The 23,869-nt window shown below is 48.7% G+C and overlaps 2 protein-coding genes across 4 annotated transcripts in view; both read left to right on the forward strand.

Annotated features, from left to right (window-relative positions):
* Positions 1-23,869, forward strand: part of LOC119396284 (uncharacterized) — a 398,508-nt gene that overhangs the window by 156,507 nt on the left and 218,132 nt on the right. The gene's annotated exons all lie outside the window — the stretch shown is intronic.
* LOC119396282 (F-box/LRR-repeat protein 14) lies at positions 14,554-16,962 on the forward strand. The gene has a single exon (XM_037663431.2). The coding sequence runs from the start codon at positions 14,569-14,571 to the stop codon at positions 16,414-16,416; it is 1,848 nt and encodes a 615-aa protein (XP_037519359.1). The 5' UTR covers positions 14,554-14,568; the 3' UTR covers positions 16,417-16,962.

The following is a 23,869-nucleotide window of genomic DNA, read 5'->3' on the forward strand; positions in this document are numbered from 1 at the left end:
TCACATGTGCGGCCGAGGATACACACCGTCATCCCACCGGTGAGCGGATTCCAACCTGGAGAACGCACACACTAACGGGTGCGTGGGAGTCACGTACCCACTAGACTTGATTCTCACGCAGAATTCAGATCCACCACCTGGCCAGAGTTGTCCATTGTGCTTCAGGTCACGCGTTCACGACTCTGGTTATGTGTTTAAGGGTCATAACACCATAGAGTTTCCTAAAATTAACTAGAGGGGACTCTGACGCTGCGGTCGTTCAGCCACCATGGGAATGATGGGTAGTACACGGATTTGCCTAATCTTCATGCTTACGGCTTCGAACGCGCTTGTGCCTTTGTTTATTGCTGTGTTTTGGCGTTCCTTTCAGATAAAAGAATACACTGTTGTGAACTTCGTGACTATATAGATCTGAATTGATGAGCCTAAAAAGGATGAAGTGGTGAAGTGGAACTGCTGACTTTTGCTGAACTTCGTTCTGCGACAAAGCGGATGCCGGCGACGCGGAGCCAAACGGAGCCGAAAGAACGAAACTTAGACAAATCCGTGCACTACCCATCATTCCCATGCTTGCTGAAGCGCCATGCGTTGCAGCTCCCATAGAAACTAGCGCCAGAGTTCCCTCTAAGTATTGTAGGAAACTCTATGCACAACACCATATGTACCCAGCTCTCCACTGTTAAAAAGGGAACATAGGAGCGCGCGTCGTCCACTCCGCACCACCGGCCGCGCACAACCGGTAAATAACGGTAAATATCGGCTGGCCGTTGCTATGGCACGAACGCTGTCTTCAGTTACTCTGGTCACACCATTGAGTTGTTTACCTATTAAAAGAAATAAATATTTGAAGCAGCTTCACTGACTTAACGTCGCAAGACTGGGTAAACAGTGGAGCTGATGGCACCACATAACACCTATATATTCGGTGGCACCGTATCGCTATTTCATTGCTTGACTTTGCTCTATAGTAGTTTTCCCACAATCTGCGCTGTTTAAGCAGTCTTCGTGACGTTAAGTCAGTGAAGCTGCTTCAAACTTCAAATACACAACGTTTAGTGGACCGAAGGTGAGTGGTGACGCTTGCCCAATTTCTGTGGCACGTGCTGCAAATAAAAGAGAACGAAAGGTCAAAATACGGGAGGACAGCGGTCTCGAAGAAACGACTCTATCTACTAGCAAGCGGCTTCCAAAGTAAGAGTTCCGGACACCACAGCTACGCCATGTTTTCCACTGCTGCTTTCCACTGAGCAGAAGTACGATGCCCCTACTCGCGTCTCTGCCTCCTGTGCAACTCGCCCGAACACACTGTTCAAGAAGCGCTCTAAATTTCTAACTCCGGAAGAAAAGCGAAGGAGGCTTCAGGCGGACAAGCTGCGCTTTCACTGCGCCAAGCGCAACCACTTAGCCAATGATTGCCGAACCGCCTGATCCCTGCAGTGCCGCCTATGTGCGGGACAACATTTGACCTCGCTATGCGACGTCAACCACGTCGCGGACCGGTCACACAGTACCGGCAACGCGTAGGCACTGCAAGATCGCGCACCAGGGTCTACTACCACACCCTTTCGAGCAACTTCCGTGTCAACAAGTGGCGCTGGACTCACGCCCTTACTTCTGCAACCTGGCAGGGCATGGGCTATCGCACCTGCTAAGACAGTTCTGGTTCGGATTCCTCTAGACACAGGAAGTCAGAGGTCTCTAGTTCGGAAGGACATCGCTCGAGCTCTGAATTACCTCTTTCACCTTTAGGAAAACGCAACGTCCCGCGACTCTGAATTGGAAGCGCGTTGCGGTCACGCTTTGGAGCCAACACGGCAATAACCAAACCACCATAGAGGCCCCAGCCGTCCCAGTCATCATTGCTGTGACTAGTCCACCAGCAGACGGCGAGATCATAACCATGATGAAACGTCGAGGTATGCTTCCCGTTGATGCACGCGCAGACGCAACAACGTTCCGGGAGGACGAGATCAGTATACTCATAGGCACGGATACTTACTGGGACCATATAACACGTCTGTCACCACAGATTGCGACAACGGAAACTATTTTTGGCTGGACCATTCAGGGAACGCTCCACAACAGTCCCCAGTGTTCAAACGGGCGCGCGACTATAACGCGGTGAAAGAAGACGCCCATCCGAGGTACCGAGAAAGGTAACCTGCGAATAGTTCCCGATCATCGAATAGATAGTGGCAGCGCCGCAGCGCTTTTATCGTCCTCCGAGCTCTCGGATGAGGCTGCCGACCACCACCGTGCGCTGGAGCTTGGATAACTGGGACAAAAACTCCGAAAAGAATAAACACGACAAAGAAGAAAGCTTCACCGGCCATGGGAGTGACTCGATTGTCTATGAGCGAACTCCACCCAAAGCAGCCGCCGTAGACGCATGCAGACGCAAGAAGTCAAAGTCCAATCGCATCGTTTCGATGTCCCCCGCGGACAAGAGAATTCCAGCATCTGCATGGCTATGTATGCACCCGTGGTAGACAAGGCGTGACGCCATGGCCAACCACGGCTTCGCTTGCTCCGGATACAAGCACGACAACTTCGAGCGCATCAATCAACTACTTGGAGATGCAAGCAGAAGCGCCCTCTGTCCGGTGTGAAGTCAGCAGACAACTGATCAACAGAGATGATCAATGCACAAGGATACACGAGCACCCCGCGAAATTGCCACGCAGTTAGCGCAGCTCGATCTTAAACGACAAGGACATACGAGGCAACGCCTTTGCCGAAGCGGCAAGCAGGCGGGCCACGAGAGAGAACAAGACAATACTTGAGCTATCATGATATCCATGCGCCAGCGAAAGGAGCGCTTGCTGTTGACACACTCTACCCGCGATGCGGCACCCCAACCGTCATCCCGACTTCAAGTCTGCGACGTCGACCTGGTGCACGACAACGACTCAGCCCTAATTCTGTCGACGCTGGCTAGAGGGACCAAATTGCATCCATAAGAACACCGCATCCAGATACTTTCTTGGAGCGTAGGCAACCTTGTAGGCCGCAGGAGTGTGTTGCATATAAAAGAGGCACGAAGCACTAGCGTCGACCAAGGGCGCTGGCACGGGCAGTTGCCTCCATTCTTTCGATGTATATAGCCAGGTGCAGTTACTTCATGTTTCGCTGCAGTGCCCACCCACTATAGACATGTTATGACACTTCCTTTTTAGTGTACCGGAGAGGAGTAGTGGAGCTTGCCCAATTTCTGTGGCACTTACCCGGAAGAGCGTTACGCTCCGCATGGATTAACCACCACCTTAAACAGCCCCGCTGTTAAAAACGTCCTCGACGGCATCGGAAAGACAAGCAGGCAAGTATATAGACGGCGGTACGTAACTCAAAGGGCGGCGCTCTTAAACAGTGACATTATGAACCGCCGTTGATTCTCATGGCACAGCACGATGGTCGCGCTGGCGGAATTAAGACACTGCAGCTTCAGTGTTGACTGGAAGGAGCGCCTGAACGATGTTTCCGGAGCTGGCTAAAGAAACGAAGACATGAGACGGCATGATCGGTGTTCCTTGCTCGCTGCGTGCAAGAGAGGGAGGCACGAAAGGCGATGACAAGGGAGCGCACTGTGTCCTTCAACGGAGGAGGCCATATAGCGCAGAATTAGTTTGGTCTCGGGGCTACTTCCGGCTTGGTGTTCTGCCGAATGTTGGCGTGTTCTTTTTATATTCATTTTTTTTTCACGGGGGAAAAAGAAAGAGAGAAGAATTGAGAAGTCACCCACGTCGCGATGGCTGTATCGTGCTTTTCTTTAGGACTCTCGCGCTTTGCTGTGTGCGAGATTTATTACGTCTTTCGAGTCCTTTACTTTTTTTTTCTTATGAAGGGCTGTAAAGATACTAAATTTTGTCTTAAGATACTGTGATACTGGAGGGTTGGTTCGGTACCGAGGCAGCATCGTCTACGTCCGCATATCGCACAGCACGTTATTGACTGACCCGTTTCCGATATTCTGACTTTCTGCCTTTTTAATCTTTTCTTTCTTTTAGTGCAGCTCTATAACGCCGGCTTATATTACTGATGATTTGGACAGCCGCTCCTTAGGTGGTGTCTCTTTTCCCGTGCTCTCATAATTTAAATTGGCTTCTCATCAGGCTTCGTTGAGGATTTTGATAATGCACTGGAAGTTCTAATGCACTTGCGATCAAAATGAACCGTCCTATTACCATGGCGACAGGAGAGCAGCGTACGTCAGAGTGTACAGACACTCTCCCTTTGCTGTAGGAAGCGTTATCTATCTATCTATCTATCTATCTATCTATCTATCTATCTATCTATCTATCTATCTATCTATCTATCTATCTATCTATCTATCTATCTATCTATCTATCTATCTATCTATCTATCTGTCTATCTATCTGTCTGTCTGTCTGTCTGTCTGTCTGTCTGTCTGTCTGTCTGTCTGTCTGTCTGTCTGTCTGTCTGTCTATCTATCTATCTATCTATCTATCTATCTATCTATCTATCTATCTATCTATCTATCTATCTATCTATCTATCTATCTATCTATCTATCTATCTATCTATATATATATATATATATATATATATATATATATATATATATATATATATATATATATATATATATATATATATATCTAATAATGAAAGTCGTCAAGCGCAGCGAGAAACATTCAAAAGCGTAGCGTAGCAGCAGAAAGAACGAGCAGCACCACCTTTGGAGCAACACGGGGACAAAAGGCTGCATGCCTTGACTGCACATAAGTCAGGAGTTGAGGCGGGGAAGGCCGGCATCCCTTCTTCGTCACGAGTGCCTTCGCCACTTTCTATGAAGCGTGTTCCTTTTCTCTCCGCCTTTTATTGCCCTTGTGCCACGTTTTCTATCACACTGTTTGCATCTTTCACTTTGTGCTGTTCCCGAGTCGCTGTACTTTCAGCAGCACTTACTTCTATTCGTAAAATAGTATCTGTGCTCGTTCTACGACTTTCTTTCTTTCTTTCTTTCTTTCTCCTGCTTGCCGTTATTTCGTTTTTGTTCTTTATTTGTTTTTTTTTCTTTCTATTTCTCTTGAAACAGGAACACATAGAAACAAACGTTGTGACACCGTCTAGTTTTCGTTTTGGCAATACATGCACTCTAAAAATTTGTTCTTAAGCTACGTCAAAGAACAAAATTCGAACAGTGCGAAATCAAGCGTGGGCAAGCGGAAGCAGAAAAAGTAAACAAACACACAAACGCTGACTCTCAGCTAAATTGTTTATTGCAAAACGCGGCATGTATAGGAACAGATTATAATGGGGGAAATTCAACATCACGCGAATAGCAGCCAATCTTCCTTCTTTGCACATGACACACCTTAATCTTGCGCATACAGTCGATGCTTTTGCCACTTGTCAAGAGTCTGTATCTCCTTTTCTGTTAACGCTTGAGCTTCGCCTGCTTCTTGGTCGTAGTGTCTGCGTTTGATTCTGCGCTGTTTTAATTTTCATCATGTATCCGTACTGACTCGCCCGAATATTTGTTATTCAGAGAACGAACCCATATTGGGGGTTTGGAGGTTCAGCAAGGACTTTGTTGGGGACTGGGGTTCGTAATAGTCGAACATGTTGATGGTGGCAGGCCGAGCGCCTTTCAATTATTTGAACTGCTGCATATTATCCGCATGCAGTGGATCACTTGTGGTGTCCTACCTCGATGACCAAAGCGCGTTCTGCAGTGACTGATTTGTTACCTTGGTTGGTAACAACTATATTGATAGAATATACCTAGAATATACCGTCAGAGCCTATGAAAAAGCATGAAAATGCATATACACAAGGTCTACTAGAAGTTCGCAAACAGCCTGCAAATCTATAACTTGCAATATTTGTGGGCCGATATATCTACTTTCCCTCAATCGAAGATTTCAAAATTTGTGAGTCACTGTGAGACCAAAGCAAACTTTCTTGTTAACGATTTTGCTGCGTGCGGTGTGTGCATTTTTATTCCACGACCACGAGGGCAAACCGATTAGAAAGCCAAGCTTACCACTTGATTTGCATTAGGTGCAATAATGCAAATGATTTGCATTAGGTAAAGTCAAGCGCTGCGCTGCGAGTTGCCTGTGTTCTATCTTCTGGCCGAAAACTGGGCAAGAGGTATAACCGACACATCTCCACAAGCCTAGTGCGCTCCATTAATCACTGTCATTTCCAAGGATTACTCCGCGCAATTTATTAGGCCTAGAAATCTTCAACCAAGCTTTCGTTTTTTTGCGAACACTACCCCAACGTTTACTTATATGTCTGAAAGCGTCTGCGACTTTCATATGCTGCATCTCGCCAATTCTGTGCAGTGCAGTGAAAGCTATCGGTCGTATCAGTCAGCAAGAACAGTGAACCAAAATGAGCGTCCCTATACATTGATCCTCAGCCTTTGCCTCACAGACACCACATGAAAGTTTGTTGCTTATCCTTCGCGCTTTGTTCATCAAATGGTCGCTAACTTCTTGACTGTTACCAGCTGGCCGTTCTTAATTCATTTAACGATCTTTGGCTTGATGACCCGAATGATGTGGCTGTTAGCTATACCTGCAACACGTTCCCGCCTTTTCGGTGTCTACACGTCCTTCCTATGAATAAACAGCCACTCGATAAGTCAACGTCTGTGTTGTTCTGTCTTCGTGAGGTCCTGTAGCTAGCGCTGTTTCTTTTTTTTTTTTTCATAACGTTGCTCAACTAACCACAGCGAAACTTGTCACTCTTGTATACAACCAGCTCGAAGCCTACTTTCTTTGCTGAGTGATTGATTCACGAGCCCTGTACCTTTCGCTTTACTGCATGGATTTGGTGAGGCAGAACATATACGGTGCCGAAGTTAGATTAGACAGCACTCCGTAGTACGTACTCCAGAACAAACAAAAGAAGCGTACTATCTCTGAACGTATGAGACCGCGCAGCCGCGTAGCGACCGACTTGTTATGTTGCATCAGAGATTTCCGTCAGACGCTTTTTTTCTTTCTTTCTTTCTTTCTTCTTTCTTTCTTTCTTTCTTTCTTTCTTTCTTCCTTTCTTTCTTTCTTTCTTTCTTTCTTTCTTTCTTTCTTTCTTCTTTCTTTCTTTCTTTCTCCTTTCTTTCTTTCTTTCTTTCTTTCTTTCTTTCTTTCTTTCTTTCTTTCTCTGGACTGGGCGTCGCCTTCCCTGGCGCTGGTAGATACTGCGAATGGGCGCGGTCGGTCAGGCGGCTTGTGGAACGCCCCGGCTGGCCAGTCGTGGACGCGATAAGGGAGCGGTCGCCGTGCGTCGTGGGAGGACCACGCGGCGACCAAGGATGGCGCGGAACGCCCCTGCCTCAGAGACAGCGACGCGCTCGAGGCGACGACTTATAAGGACAAGACCTTACCCAAGATACGTTCGTTGTGATCACAGTCCTATAATGTCAGTGACCGGCCGGGCCGTAGAGTGTAACTCACGTTATGCTCAGCATCTGACTTAAGAAACATTCACGCAGAAACAATACTTACGTTTATGTGAACGCGCGTCATTGTACTGATAGTGAAGGATGATAATGTTGCTGCTGTAAAAGCGGATAGCGTATACATGGCCAGCTGTTACCATAGTTTAGCCAGCATGTGGTGGCAACAATAGCCCACATTTGACAAGCCAACATTAACAATCGTGTAGCCGTGGAAGATATAACATTAGAGAGCATTACAGTCTACATTAGTGATCACTTAGCCAGCGTTAATCAACAATATCCGGCATCAGCCATTATTTGGCCAACAGTAGTCATGCATGAACCAGTGGTCCAGTGCCAAACATTGAAAAGGGCACAACGCCTGCCTATACTCCTTCGAGATGAGGAAATAATACAAACAGGAGAAAAATAAACAAAGGGACAAGAAACACAATTGAATATTAAATGCAGCGAGTTCTGGCTCAACTGCGATCATTGACGTAGCTCCGGGCAGCTTTATTGAGAGAAACTGTTAACACGTTTCAACTGTTCGGTAATTTTCGCGCTCCGAGCATGCGTACCTACCTCGATTGGCCTATAGCAATTCCTTGATCAATAAACACTGTTCCACGCGAAATAAACGTCCGCGCAATTCATGTTTTGCTAATACTGGAACACAATGATGCCAGGGTGTTGTTACCTTCTCCAGCAACCCTCTGTCGCTCATTCAGGGCTACAGCTTCGCAGGACCGCCCCATCCGGCCTTATTACTTTTGTTAGTGACGCAATACCAAGAATCACCGAGGAATTCAAGAACGCACGGAACCAGCGAGAGTGACGGGCATTTAATTACTTCCTGTTTAAAAGCTGCTACCCACCTCGGAGCGGTGAAGAACAGAGGGACGCGTTGCTGACTTCTATCCATTTTGAGCTTTGTTTTTGTTTTGTTTTTTTGAGCTCACTGACTTGTGAGAAGAGAAAATTGCGTCTGAGTAGCCCGGAACTCTTATGTACTACGCATGGAAATGTTATTAACCGCTGTCCTCATTGTGTATAGCTCTAAAGCGACGTCGTAAGCAAGCGTGAGACACTGATCAGGGGCCTTCAACGAAGTTTACCATAACAGTCAAATATCTATTACTTGGAGTTGAAGTCAGCCACTTGCTAAGTAATAAGGTGGCCCAGAAGTCAGCGCCTTCTTTTTTCTTTCCTTCGTTCCTTGTTTATTCCACCGCAGCCAAATGTTTCGTAACCATTGACCGTAGTCCTTTCGACTGGAACTCACGCCCTTGGTCGTTGTAATAAAATACTGGGCCCCGAGCACTAATCAGATCGGCATACTTCATAGATCGACATGCATACTTGTTTTGCCCTCCCCCCCACCCTCTCTCACTTATGTTGAATTGCTTGCAAGCCTTTCGTAGAGACAGAGCAGTGAAGAGATGTCGTAGAGAGAGACTCTTTATTGGAAAAACAGAAATGTTTGCCTGCGTCTATATAACCACTGGCATGCTACTCTGTCTAGGGATGGGGAATGGGATTGAAAGATTCCAGAAGAGAGGAAAGAAATTACTAATAAAAAGAAAGAATATAAACAGATATGAAATGCGCAAGTGAACTTTAATAGAAATATTTAGAACTAGGATGTCAGGTAAGTTAAGAACTTTCTATTTGAAATAACTAGTCAATCATTAAAGCTTTCCAACTAGGCCAATTTCTGATAGGTAATTAGCCGTTCGTGTATCTATACCGACGGCATTAAAGGGACACTAAAGGCAAATAACAATTTATGTCAGAGTGAAAGTCCAATGTATGACAACTTCTAAAACGGCAATATTATCAACAGCAGTGCCCTACTTACCGAGAAATTAAGCTAAATGTATCACATGATGAGCGCCACGAGTGGCACATTTTCGAAGTGATCCCGATGACGTATGGAAGTCGGCCTACAATAAATCACTAGTAATCAAACTAGCAGCAGTAAAAAAAGAACCTTCCGAGCATCAAAAGACGTAATAAAATGCTGTTTGTTCGTTTCCGCTTGATTCATGAAAAAAAAAAAAAAAAAACATCCGTGGCGTTGCCATGGGGAACGGCGCGCGTGGTTCAAAGGTTCCGTTTTCGCCGAACTGCGCCTCGCCCGTCTCAGTGGTAGTTTCGGGATCGCGTACTGCCCGCGTGTGTTTTGCGCGCTCGTGAAAGTCGCTCTGACAGAAAGTTCGACAAAATGCCGCATGAGCCCGACACCGCACTGCTGGTTTCCTCGCTGCTTTCGGGCTCGGGCTCGGGAGAGTCGCTGCCGAGGCTGCTATCGTAGTACGCAACGACTCCGGCACTACGAGCCCTCAGCAGCATACCGCGTTCATCGGGGCTCAAGTCGCTGAATTGGAGCCCAGCGTCGCGAGCCAATGTCTCGTTGTCAAGTTCTCCGTCCACATCCATTGCGGCGATTGCGGCAAGCTTCGATGGCTTCGATGGCCGTTGTTGCTACTGTGGGTCCCGCTACTTCCGCTCTGCTGCTACTAGTGTCGGCGGCCGCGCAGTAAAAGCGGGCAACGTTGGGCACGGCAGCAGTGACGTATGAGAAGAGTCGTATTTTCAGGCGGGAGATTTGAAGCGCGCTAACGCGATGCGGACCACTAAAAAAGTGATTTTATTTCAAAATAAGCACTTCCTTGGCACAAAAACAGCACTACGAGGTTTCTGGACCGCTATTTCAACAATCAACGTCGACTTAATATTTGCCTTTATTGTCCCTTTAACTAAATATAGATTTCCTCGCTCTTTGCAGTTATAGTTAGCGTAGCGAACAAAGTGTAGGTATAACCTACCTGCCTAAAAAAATGGAGGATCAATGGGTCAGTTGTGTTTCGACAAGAAGTGAAGGCACGATGGAGACGTCGGCGTGAACAGGAAAACTTATTTAATGACCAACAGTTTCGAACGTAGAACTCTCTTCATTCCGCCGAGCTGGCTTGGTTCCTCTGCGGTGACGCCTCCCATCTCTACAACACACTTGAGGAAAAGAGTGTCGACCTGTTCGACCTGTAAACAACAACGTCTGAAGAAGCGCTCAAAACAACCGAAGTGACTGACTGCACCGCAAATGGCGGCACCGCATTGTCGTGCTTCCGGAGAAATTCGGCTCTATAGGAGGCGGAGCAACACGGTGCGGGTTGCTCCGAATTGACCAGTGGAAAACGCGAACTTCGTCCAGATTCATTGGCTTAAATATTGGGGGGAGGGGGAGAAGTCAGGGGGGTCCTGAACCCCCTTGTGTTCAGGTTGGGGGGAGGGGGGGGCAAGTGCAAGGGCTGTTGCAATTGTCCCCCCTTGAGATTTAGCTTTAGAACATCAGATACTTGAATTACTTGACAGTTAAGTATAGCGCATTCGACTTCTTTTTTAAGGCTGATTATTTTTTAGTGTGTAGCTGCGTTCAATACTCATCAGCTGGGTCAGACTATAAAAATCGCAAACGCCGCTCGACCGCTTCAAGGAAGACTGAATAGAACAATGCAATTGCTCGAGCTGGGACCCCTTGGTCGTTTTTTTTTAATTTCATTTCAAGAAATGGTGTAATTCTTATGTAAATAAGAATATATCCCATATGCCCCCCCCCCCCCCAAAAAAAAAAAAAATGACCGCCATGGTCTGATGTGTGTTGTCCCCCCTTGCGATTTTTCTAGATATACGCCACTGTCCTGATCGACCAGGGAAATTCGACTTCTTGGTCGCGGAGCAGGACAGCAGCTCGACCAGTGCAATTCACCATTAGACACTATTAAAAATCTGCACATCCCGATTAATCCAGGACGCAAAATGCCATCTAGAGTCCCGACGTCGGCACTTCGGTGAGCGTTACAGTGACTAGGATTATCTACATGCGCCTTTGTGATCCCCGGACGTATCTGCCTCACCGTTAGCAATGTTTTCTTTAACGAGACCAGCGACGATCCCGTCTTCGCAATCTACGCAGAAACAACATGAAACGAGAACGTCTCCGCATCATCGGGTAGGTATTTCACCAGTACAGGCACATCAGAACTCATAGCATCGTCATATGAGATATAGCACGCAATGATTGGGTCATTGCGGCTTAAGCGCATGTGGATATATTTTATGACGCGGTCTTCAATGACGGCACACTTGATACAAACGGTTTAGATGTCTCTGCGACAACAGTTCCACGGTAAATCTACTGGCAGCCACGGTTCAATAACAGCAGCCTTGCAGGGGATCAGTGGTCCAATTGTATCTTTATGAAATAATAATATCTGGGGTTTAACGTCCCAAAACCACGATATGATTATGAGAGACGCCGTAGTGGAGGATTCCAGAAATTTCGACCCCCTGGGGTGCTTTAACGTGCACCTAAATCTAAGTACAACTCAAACTCAAACTCAAACAAACTCAAACTCATTCAATAACCAACAGATTCGAGAGAGGGGAACTGCCCTCATCAGGGTTGTAAGAAATAAGTGCGGTGTTCCGTCGAGGCTCGAGCTGATTTGGCTCCTTTGCGGTGAAAGTCCTCGCTCGTCCTCCAACACAATTGAGAGAGTGGGTGACCCGTTAATAAAATGTGTTGGTGTCTTACTAGACTAGGGGTCCCTATCAAAACGCCGAAAACCAAGAGGCCGAATTGTTAAAAGGCCGAACGTCACAACGCCGAAAAATTGAAATGCCGAAAAACCGAAATACCTAAAAAGCGAAATGCCGGGAAATCTAAACGCCGAAAAGACATAACGCCAAAACCACGTGTAAAAAGAAATGACGCGCTTTGTGACTACCGCTTGTTCGTTTTCCGCCGTATCGCTCCCCACAGACACGAACCTGTTTAACTTGTTCAGCAACGGCACCCGGTATCAGCATATTAAATTGATGTAAAATTTCGTATTTTTCTATCTGTTTAAAGGTAGGCATATCTGTTGGACTGGATAGCTATTATGGGTCAGCAGAAAAAAAAAAAGAAAAAGCAGCGCTGCCCAGTGTTCGGAGTACAAAAGCAGCTGCAATGTGCGGCAGTTATCATGTTAATGGAAACGGAAGAAGACGCTGTCGAAGACGACATCGAGGGAGCGATCAGAGGCCAGCCCCATCGCTCACAAAGCAAGAAGCAAAGTTTCCTACGAGGCAGGGCACACAATTTATCTGTATGATATTCAATGAACAACAAAATAAGTTTTTTTTTTCTCCTGTTTTCGAAGGCTTGAACCATATATGCGAAGGGAACCATATGCTATTGGAAAAGAGGGCGAAAGCGCGCTCACATCGCACAAGGCTGGCGGAACCTTTATCTTGCCAAGATACTTTGCCTAGCTAGGTGATGTCGGCATTTTGATGTTTCGGTGTTTTGACTTTTCGGCATTTTAGATTTTCGGCGTTTTAAATTTTCGGTGTTTTAAATTTCAGCATTCCGATAATTCGTCATTTTGATTTTCGGCGTTTCGAATGCCTCCGTGGCCGATCTCACGGACGCGTACACGAAGCAACCTTTTTACTAAAGTATCTTGGGCGGGAGACCAAGAAAAGGGTTGATGAATCGCCCATCGGCTCCTTCTGGATCACGGATACAAACTCTGCTCGTGAAAGTGCTCTGCCACTGGAAGGGAAAGAAAGAAAGAAAGGACGTTTACTGCTCCAAGCAAATGCGTAGGAAGCGTATGTACGACACTTTCAGCCATCGGGCAGCGAGAGTGGTGGTGGCGGGTGCCAGAGTGCAGCCTGCCCTACGCGCTTCCTTCTACTCAATGGCACCTGAGTGGCAAATCCATCGAACGAAGCCTGCGTGTGCACACGTGTCACCCCGATGCTCCGCAGCTTTGAATGATGGAGCGCGCGGGCAGCTTCAGGCTCGCTTCGAGTACGGCACGCATCAAACAACGTGCCGCCCGTGGGCTGTGTCCGACGACCCTCCTCCATTGTCTACGCGCGCTGTAAAGTGCGGCGCGTCGAAACGACGCGACCTCCACAGGGAGACAGAGTTGTCGCGTAGACAATGGAGACAGCCAATCGGCCGTTCACTCGGCGCCGAACAGAAGTCGCAGAGTCGGTGTTGTGGGTCTGAAAAGAAAAAAAAAAAGAAAGCAGTTTCTGCGCTGCCAACGCTGCGCGGGCGGCCGTCGCGTAGAGCCTGACTAGCCACGACAACAAAACAGCCATCGGGCGCGTTCCATGGCTCATCTGTTTCCGTCAGTGAAACCCGTAAATAAATAGAAGAAACGCAGCAACGGCCGCTTCCGCGCGCACAGCGAGAGGGAGGGTAAGAGAAGAACCGGCTTTCGCTTTTTCCAGCTGCTTTTCTCTCCTTTGAGCGCCGAAAGAAACCGGCGCTCTGGGCCAGGTCACACTTGGAAAAGTGGGAGTGCGTTGCCGACTCTGGTACTGCGGCGGGGAAGATGTGCTCCGACTCGGCTGCTGCCAGACCGCGGCGCCCTTCGTAAACGAGCCAAAAAAAGTGCTCGAGGTGATGTTGCTGGTGCCCGTCCCCAAATTACAGTTCTCCCTTCTCTTCACTCGTGCTTGCGCCCCCCCCCCCCCCCCCCCGCTTCGCCTCCTTTCTGAAGCCGCTGTAGTTCGCATAGGTTAAGCCCTACGCAGTGCTGCCTTCTCTGCAAGCTTGCTCCTTCCTTTCAGAGATGCCGAGGCCCCCACCGCTATATTCCGCCTCGAAGCTTTTTTCGCCCGTTCCTTCGAGAAAAAACAAGTTGAAAAGAAAACAAAGAGCGGTGCAAAAGATCTCGAGCGACGGAACTCCCTCTTTTGACGGAAAAGAAAAAGCCTGAGAGGAGCGCACAAAAGGGCGGCAACGTTGTTTGAAGGGTGCCGGTAGCTGTGTACGATTTACGATCGTCGCTTGCTAGCAGTACGGTACTAGCAGTCTCATGGTCCTTCGCCATTTTGCTTCTGCCTCACGTTCGCGAGATGAGCTTTTTTCCCTCAGGGACCACGAGATGAGGCAGAAGTTTCCTGATTGGCTAGTTGTCCCGATCGTTTGAGGTCTGAGCGCTTCCGTTATCGCTTTTTTTCCGCAGGCAGACAGACATTCTCGACTTCACCGCTCAACTAGTTCGGATGGGTGACCCGGAGAGTACGTACGACACGCCTCGGAGTGGAACCCTGCACTGCTGCCTTCGTGCGTGATACCGGGATATGACTGACACCACGAAATGCCCCGTGTACGCCGGAAACCGCTTCCGAATCTGTGACATGGACCACTTATCGGAACCCTCACTAAAACCGGCCGGTGTCGGTACCGACGATGTCATCGACGAACGAAAGTGGTGCTGCGGCGCACCCGCTGCAAGCGTCTGCGCGTGTTTGACGACCATTAACTTCAACGGGGACGCTGTATCCCGCTCAGGGCTGGAGAGTTGTTTCTCCTCGCGCCACCGCTTGCCGGCAACGACGAACGCGCGTTTTTTCCGATGGTGCGCGCAGTTTGCGTTTGGCGCGAGCGGATTCGGATTTCGCGCTTTCGATCCGCCGGCGCGCTCCCCCGCCGCGGCCGTGGCGCGCTGGTCTCCCCGCCAGAAAGTGAAAAAGCGCGCCAGAACGGCGTCCAACGGGGGCCACCCGGAGGTGATCACGTGGTCCATGCCTCGTGACGCGCGGGGCGTGCCGGGAAGGAGGCGCCTGTCGGCGTGCATCCCTGCGAGCTGGCGCCGCCGCCAGCAGACGAACTCGGCGAGTGGCGGCCGACGACGAGCAACAACGGCGGCGGCCTCGGCGGCCGACAGCGATTCGTGCTCGCCCATGGAGACGGGCTCGCACGGTCCGCCGCACATATCGCGGCTCTACCCGGAGATACTGGCGCTCATCTTCAGCTACCTGGACGTGCGGGACAAAGGTCGCGTATCCCAAGTGTGTTCCGCGTGGCGCGAGGCCGCGTACCACAAGTCCGTGTGGCGGGGCGTCGAGGCCAAGCTCCACCTGCGACGCCCGAACCCGTCTTTGTTCCCCAGCCTGGTGCGCCGCGGCATCCGGCGCGTTCAGGTGCTCAGCCTGAAGCGCTCGCTGCGCGACGTTATTCAAGGTGTGCCGAACCTCGAGTCGCTCAACATGATCGGCTGCTTCAACCTGACCGACGCCTGGCTGAACCACGCCTTCGTCCAGGACATGCACTCGCTCAGCGAGCTCAACCTGAGCATGTGTAAGCAAATCACCGACAACAGCCTCGGTCGCATCGCGCAGCACCTCAAGGGTCTCGAGAGGCTCGACCTGGGCGGCTGCACGGACGTCACCAACACCGGGCTGCTCCTCATCGCCTGGGGGCTGCACAACCTGCGCTCCCTCAACCTGCGAAGCTGTCGCGGCGTCTCGGACCCCGGAATCGGCCACTTGGCGGGCATGTCTCCCACCAACGCCATCGGCACCCTCAGGCTAGAGTCGCTGTGCCTGCAAGACTGTCAGAAGCTCACCGACGACGCGCTGAGGTATATCAGTAACGGACTGCACGACCTGCGCAGTCTGAACCTGAGCTTTTGCGCCAGCGTCACCGACGCCGGCCTGAAGCACGCCGCTCGCATGGCGCGCCTGCGGGAGCTAAACCTTCGCTCGTGCGACAACATCTCCGACCTGGGCCTGGCGTACCTCGCCGAAGGCGGCTCGCGCATCAGCACGCTCGACGTCAGCTTCTGCGACAAGGTCGGTGACCAGGGCCTGCTACACGCCTCGCAGGGACTGTTTCAGCTGCGTAGCCTAAGCCTGAACGCGTGTCCCGTCAGCGACGACGGCATCGGGCGCGTCGCGCGGTCCCTGGGCGACTTGCAGACGCTACACCTGGGTCAGTGCGGACGCGTCACCGACAAGGGCTTGAGCCTCATAGCGGACCATTTGAAACAGCTACGCTGCATCGACCTCTACGGCTGCACCAAGATCACCACCGTGGGGCTGGAGAAGCTGATGCAACTGCCCAACCTCGGTGTGCTCAACCTGGGCCTCTGGCAACACCAGCTGCACCAACAACAGAGTCCACCGCAGCAGCGGCACATCCGGTGACGCGCCAGCACTGCAGTGTCACCTCGCCGTGTGTGATGCCGTTTCTTTATTTGCTTGCTCAAAGTGATGACGTCGATCGCCTTCTTCGCTGTGCGCTGGAGGGACTCCGCTACGGCGGTTATATCTTTTTCAGTCTTGCTCAAGAACGTGAACACTGTGAACACTGCGGGATCAGACGTTGGATTAAGAAAGTGGGCGTGTCATCGCTCCCTCGTCCAGAAAGAAGCTGCGATGCGACCCGTCCTACGACATTGTAAGTACTGCGACGCCGACACAAAGAACCCGCCACACACACAAAAAAAAAAAAAAAAAAAACGCGAGCTTAGCACGTATATGTCGCGCGTTACGCAGGACTGGTCCAAAAATTCTTCCTTTTCGTGCCACAAGGAGACGTTTCGCTCCGACCTTCGTGAAGTTGTAAATACTGTGTAAGATAGCTCTTGTACATGTTGCCCTGTAAATAAGTTATCTGAGAGCGACGAGCTGTACATACGAGTCAACGAATTGATTGCAGCGCTAGTAAAGTTTGTTTTCAGAAAAAAAAAACACATTGCAGCAACGGTGTCATTCCTTGCCGCAAGGCATTCTTGCTTTTAATGTAATTTTTCTCACTTTAGAGAAACTGATCTGGCTCTTCCAACGTAGCAACTGCAACCTTCTATATCTACGTTTCGACTTGCTTGTGTGTGAAACGAGTGCTGTTTTTACGTACATACATGGCATTGGTGCTGCCCGTATTTTAATTGAATGCTACTGCATTATGATAAAAGGGTAGGCAGTGTCTCTTCTTGCTTGCATTTACGAACATTCGATAGTCTTGACGTCCGTAATAGGTAATTACGGCAGCAGGTTAATAGCTACTGTAACGAAGCTGCAAGAGACTTGAGTACGCGTACGCACCCATCGGCTGGGCACATGCCTAGAGCAATAAGCAAGCAACAACCCGCGGGTAGACGCACAGGCAGCTTTTTTTTTCCACGGCAGCTTTGTCACGTGATTTTCGAGATCCAATAGGAGGCGACTGCCGGAAGAATATACGCTGCCAAAGAGGCACGCGCGAGGCTTAGCGATACACTGGCACATTCGTGGCTATGACTTAAGTCTCATCAGAGCGTCGGGCATTTCACACAAACTACGAAACTTATCGCCGCAAACATCGAGTCACGTGTATAGTTAACGGGCGAACTTTCTGATAGCCCGACCGGTTTCCCCCGCACATACAGTTTCACGCAGATAACCAAACAAGCCTCGCTTCAAGCGCGATTTCCACGAAATCGCGATGTCTGTGGCAGGAAGCTCCGAGTGGGGCGAGTATAGCGCTGAGATAAGAAAAACGCGTTTGGAAGTCTGAGCAGAAAAGAAAAAAAAAAATAATACGAACATTCGAGCAAGCGCTTCGCTGCCGCGAAAGCTGGGTATTTCCGTTCTGGCTCGCTGGTCAGCACCTACGTTCATACACGAGAAGGGCCTTGGAAAAACTGCTCGCGCGATGACAATGGTCCGGCGATCTGCTGGCGGCCAGCTCAACGGAGGCCTGGCCTGGAACGATTTCGCAAGCCCTTGCGCTCATTGCAACGGGCCGTTACGGCTGCTCCGAGACGCCCCAGCTAGAGGCCATCGCTGTCCTCTGCCACCTATTGCTACCCCGCTCATTATAAACAACCGTCTCCGCGAAAAGAGCCGGGCTCCTGCGCTATGTTCCTAGCCTCGCTCGTTGCGCGTGTGTGCGGCTCCATCGTCCTTCTGATTGGCCAGTGTCGAGACGCGAGAAAGTCTGCGGACACCGAGCGCTAGTTTTCTCGAGTTGATTGTGGCTCGGCGAGGTCATCATCACGTGGCTCGCAAATACCCGAGAGAACGTGTCAAAGTAACAAGATTCGTGGAAAAGAGGTTAGCCGGAGTAGCCGTCCGGATGGCTTACTGCTGTCGTACAGGATACAAGAAATGAACACGTCTGTCAACGATATAAGTATGTCAATCCAGCCGAACCTGGATATATCGAATTTGAAGGGGGATCACAAAAAAAAAGGTGTGTAGATAGTGTAATTCGATATACGAAATATTCATATATCGGAATATTTCAAGAGGATACACCTGTTCGGTATGTACAATAATTCGTTATACGTGGGTTCGATATCGGTTGGTGTATAGTCGCAAACGCTTTCAAATTAAGACGTCTGTGCTGGTCAAACAACCAGGGTGATGGGATGAACATAAAGTCATGTTGTTGTAGCACATGGCGTGAAACCTTGTCCTCGTGCTTTGAAAATTGTTTTGTATAAGCCTCTGTGAGAGCTGCGATCCGTAATAAGCACGTTCGTACGACATCGCGCGTAGAAATCTCGGAGCGAAAATCTCCTTTCTTGAATTTTCTCACGCGCAACTTTTCTTTTTGTTTTTTTTTTGGTTTTTTTTTTTTTTTTTTGCTTCCCCGACAAGTCCCTGCGGTTTATGGACGCGTATCGCATCCTGCCGATCTTCGTTCGCGCGCGCATCTTTAGTCTGTGTTTGCGGCCGTGAATTCGTCGATAGCCATATCATGCTCAAAGATCGAACAAAACGCGGACTCCGTTCACAGAATTGAAATTGAAGTAACTGCGTGCCTTGAGGGGCGTCCGATGTGTTCTGGCATGCATGCTGTAGCGCCGATGTCCGTAAAGTAAGACTATCCTTCTTCTTAAAGCCACTGAGCAAACTAAACTTTGTAACTTTTATTCAATGTGTCGAGACCTGTCCTTCGTATATTGCACGATGATCGCATCGCTGATACTGTAGCAACAAGTTGGAAGTGGCACGTGGTCATCCCGTAGATGGTGATATCAGCGTCCAGGAATCGGAAAATGTGTTACTGTGGAGGCACATGACGCATGTGTTTTTAATGGAAACTGAACACTGCTTTATCACTTCAGTCTGGTAAGGCATTCTTTGAAAAAGTCAACGCCCATTCTGGCAGTAAGTTATTTCTGTTAAGACGGTGAAGGTAGATCATTTCCCCCGGCGACGAAATTTCGGAACCCCGTTACCTCTTCCGATATATATTCTCCGTATTAGAGTCATTTGGCAAGGAAGAGGGTTCTGGAAACTTGATTGGTGGAGGTATTCTTTAAAGTGAAATGTTCTATTTTCTCGGGCGATGACGATAGTTAAAGTACTACACTATGTCCTGTTTCTATACTGTCCCAAATGATGCTCTGCAGGCGATTCCTCTTTGTGGAAGGTCCTTAAATAGTGTGGTTGAAAGTTGGAATTGGCTTTCCCGTCCCTCTTGCTGCCTTGTGCAAGCGTCTCTTGGTTTAATCGTACAAAAAAATTGCAGTAATTCACGCCAGCAAGGAAACTTTACTAAAATCCGTGACGTAACGACTGGCTTGTGCGACAATTTCAAAATGGCGTCGGCTTCGCATCTTTCACTTTTTTAGCATCTTTTCACCTATTCTGTCTTACTGCTGACGTTGCACCGGCAAGATGGTTGCTTTTGTAGCATTCTAGCGTAAACTGGGATTCCTTTTCCGTGCATAATCAAAGGGACTCAAAGGAAAAACAACAAATTCCTTGCACCGACGGCAATGAAACCGCCATGCTGGAGCACCAATTGTGGTGACGCGAAGTCTGTGATATCACGTTGATGCTATCCCTACATCGCATGCAGGTTCTTTTGTTATTCATGCGCAGAGTCCGAAAGCGTTCCAGCCGTGTCGTTATCACACTGAAGCAGATTAACTTCCACGTCATTATGCTGCCTTGACGTGATCAAAGCGGGCCATGTTGGAGTACCAATACGTTAATAGCCTGCGTCCATGACGTCACGGGCAAGCTATCAATAGGTGGGTTTATATTAGTTCAATGCCTCTAACGACGTGGTTCCATCCCAGTGCAGTAGAAGGATTTGATACTACAGTAAAGAAATCGGCACATGGTAAGGTTTTCTACACATACCGCGCCACCGTCACGTCAGCGCGACGTCACAGATTCCAATGTAATTTTGTGTGCTCGCGCCTTTTACGAAAAAGAAAGCGTTTCAACCACTATGCATGTTAAACATTTGATTCCATTGAAATGCAAAACGATTCTTGTTTACAGACACACTCTGCTATTTCCGAGAAAACGCTGTCAGCACCTATGACGTCGCAGAAAGCTTACGTGGGAACGTAGAGTTGGCGTTTTTCTGGGTTCCCTTCTGATTTACTATCTGTGTGCCAAAAGGACGGGTTACTTTTTTGGCGTACCAAAAGTAATCTTCGAACCAAGCCTAAATTTGATAGGGCGCAGTCTTTAAAGCTCGGCTGTCGCTCTAAACGATAACCTCTTTTCCTCGACTCTGGAGGAGCTCGTTGGAGACGTTTCGGTGGGCGAAATTTTTTTCCATACCGAGTGGGCAGGTAGCGAAGTTATAAAGTTATAAATTCATCTTTCTTCTTCTTCTTCTTCTTATTCTTCTTCTTCTTCTTCTCGGGGCTCCTATAACTCATCCACGTTGTACTTACCCGGCGACTACACGCAAACAAGCCCCAGTCCTTGTGCCCGGGCTTCGTTCTAAACATAGTTTCTCAGAGTCATCGATTAACGTCATACGCGCCGTCCACGCGTGTGGTTCTGCAGGCTGAAGACTATACGGCGGTTGCATGCCTTGCGTACGAAGAACCGGGCTGAGTTTTTGTACACGCTTGCGTAGCGTGTGTAGGACCCGACATCCTTTGCAATGCTTTCTCTACGGACTGCGAGAGAAGAACGAAGTTGGGCACATGAAATTTCGAAAAAAAAAAAAAAGCAATGACGGAAGAAACATAAACGAGTGTGCAGCAGCCGAAGCTTCGTCTTATCCCAGGGACTGACCGAAAGCCCGACTTCCTCGTCCAGCCTTCTGTACGGTTTTCTGTCGAGGCCGTAGCGAAATGCCGTAATACGACGGCGGCCCACTTACCCGCCCAGGTCCTCGCTCATCTCAAGAGACAGACCCCCCCTCCCCCCTTCCTAGGAATACGTTTATCGCTAACGTTATCGCCGTTGCGCCCAGCACCCCCGCCAGGGACGGCGGACTTCGTGTGTCTCCCCCCACCTTATCTAAAAGACGGGCTCGAGCTTTCTGCTATTTTTCTGGGGCTGCGTGGGGGATAGCCGCTTACATTGGAGGCCCTAGAGTACGCAATCTGTGAAAGAAAAAAAACAAATGAAAGCGAGGGTCGGCGAATTCTGTCACTTCGGCCCAACGGGTCTCAAGTTTGTCTAGGGAATTCTGAGCAGCGGCGCGACTTCTCGGGGTAGAGTGATAAGTGGACGCACCGCGTGCTCTGGTCTGTTTAGGCGAAAGAAGACGTTTAGATTATGCGTTCCTTCGTCAACTGCGCCGCTTTTGTTGTCCGAAGAGCGTCGATATCTGGCTCGCCTTGGGAGCTCCGTGCTCGAGAAAACGGTTCCTTTGGTTCACCGATAGACGAGCGTGGAAGAGTGTAGTTCGGAATTTGAAAAAAATACTCGAGAGCTTCCTGTTCAAAACAGTGCGTTGTAGATAACGTTGCCGCCGAAGTTTTAAGTCTGCTGTACGGTTTATCTCATTTTTCTTTCTCAGTGACTAGAAAAACGAGTTTGCATATAGCTTTGTCTTTTGCACGGAGTAGCTTCTTTGAATAAAACCAGTGTCAAGTGAAGCCCATATCTACAGACAAAAAGCATAACTTTAAACGGATCCTGTTTTGGGTTGAAGGCGCGGTACACAATTTGGAAGTCGCATCCGCTTAATAGTTGCATACATACCTCGAGACCCTTGTAAAACTGGTTGAAATGACCCATGCGCGCCAATATTAAGTGTTAGAGTGGTTATTGTGGAAGCTGGCACATTTGCTGAAACTATAGGCGCGCAAGAACAAGAAACATCGTTCGAATCCTAGCTTATTCGATGTAAGACGGTTTACAACATCAATTTTTCCACTTCATTTCAGTGAACAGTGGGGCGCAACTTTACAACCTCATAATTGAAGAGCACGCGCTGTAAATCCCTGTGAGTATGTTGAGATGACAGCCAGTGCGTACTTCATTCGGCGCTTGCGTGACCCGCCAACTTTTGACGGCTAGTATTCAGAGCACACTTTCTGTGCGAGAAAGAAAATGTATGCCTCTGCTACGATAAATCAGGAGAGAGTACACCTGTACAACAGCAGCTTGCTTATACTGGGCTGTGCACACTTCTGTGGCGTAAATGTACGTGATATTTTAGTGTGGCGTAGCGACAGCTGCGACTTATTTTCCCGTATGACAGTTGTGATTGTTCTTCGGCACCATTGTTCAGCTCGGCACGGTGGCAGTCGCACCGTCGGTTCCCGTAGCCGGAACTTTAAGTTAAATATGAGGTTTCCTGGTGACGGTAATGAAGGAACATTATCGTCCAATGTTTATGGCTATACCGTGACGCGTATCACTGTATCCGGTTCGACTGTTCTACCGACTTGTACGGCTTCTATTTTGTCACAGATAACGACTGTTTCCTGTTATCCATGCAGAGATTCCGTTGAATGGAATTGAATAACTTAATTTTGGTCCTGTTTGAGGTTGAAGGAGTGGCACACGTTGTGGGCGTCGTATCCTTCTTTGTCATTGCTCACACACTTCGCGCCCTCTACAATAGTTGCAATACTAGTCTAACCCGTCAATAATATTAAGTGTTAGTAGGGTTATTGTGGAAGCTGACGCATTTGCTGGTACTAGGCACGCAGGATTCCGTTGAAGCAGAAAAAAATATCAACAAAACCTCATAAGTGTCTTCTAAACCCATTTTAAGTTTATAATAAGCGCACTGAACGGACAAAAAAGCATCGAATGTATAGGAAATTGCTGTTTTCAGATGATGTCAGTGCAGAAACCGCCGGAAAATCAAGTGGCACATGTATTTCTTTTTGTGGTATAACGCGCGTTTGCGTCGATAGCACGGGGTCCGATAATTACATTCGGAGCAACTCCACAAGTTTGTTAGGAAAATGTTTTGGTAGACTTCGGAGAAGAATCATCGTATCAGAACCTTATGTGTCACCAAAACAGTATAATTTCAAAAGATTTTGCTTCTAGCGTGCGAAATGGCTAAGTCGAAACAAGAAAACGCGCCCCCATAGTAAAAATAGTATGCGGTATATTTCACTAACCGCTGATACGGTAATGCTGCCGCGAATGCAGCTGACCATTGTTTTCATGATGACATTCGGCACCGAGACAGTATGGTCCTGAACGTGGGATCTTTACGAGCTGTAGACTTGGAATCTATTTTAACGACGCACATGCGTACTTTGTAGACTTCATAGGCCGCCACTGCCTTTATAGGGTTAAATGTTCTACCTCAACTGTAGTTGGGCAGTGTAAACCGTCTGTAACTTATTCATTCAGTAACCCTGTGCAACCGTTCTGAGCTACACCTACTATGGATGTCACACACACAATGCATGCGTATTTCTAAAGCATAGCTTATGGT

Source organism: Rhipicephalus sanguineus, chromosome 6 (genome assembly GCF_013339695.2).
Source record: "Rhipicephalus sanguineus isolate Rsan-2018 chromosome 6, BIME_Rsan_1.4, whole genome shotgun sequence".
Taxonomy (NCBI): domain Eukaryota; kingdom Metazoa; phylum Arthropoda; class Arachnida; order Ixodida; family Ixodidae; genus Rhipicephalus; species Rhipicephalus sanguineus.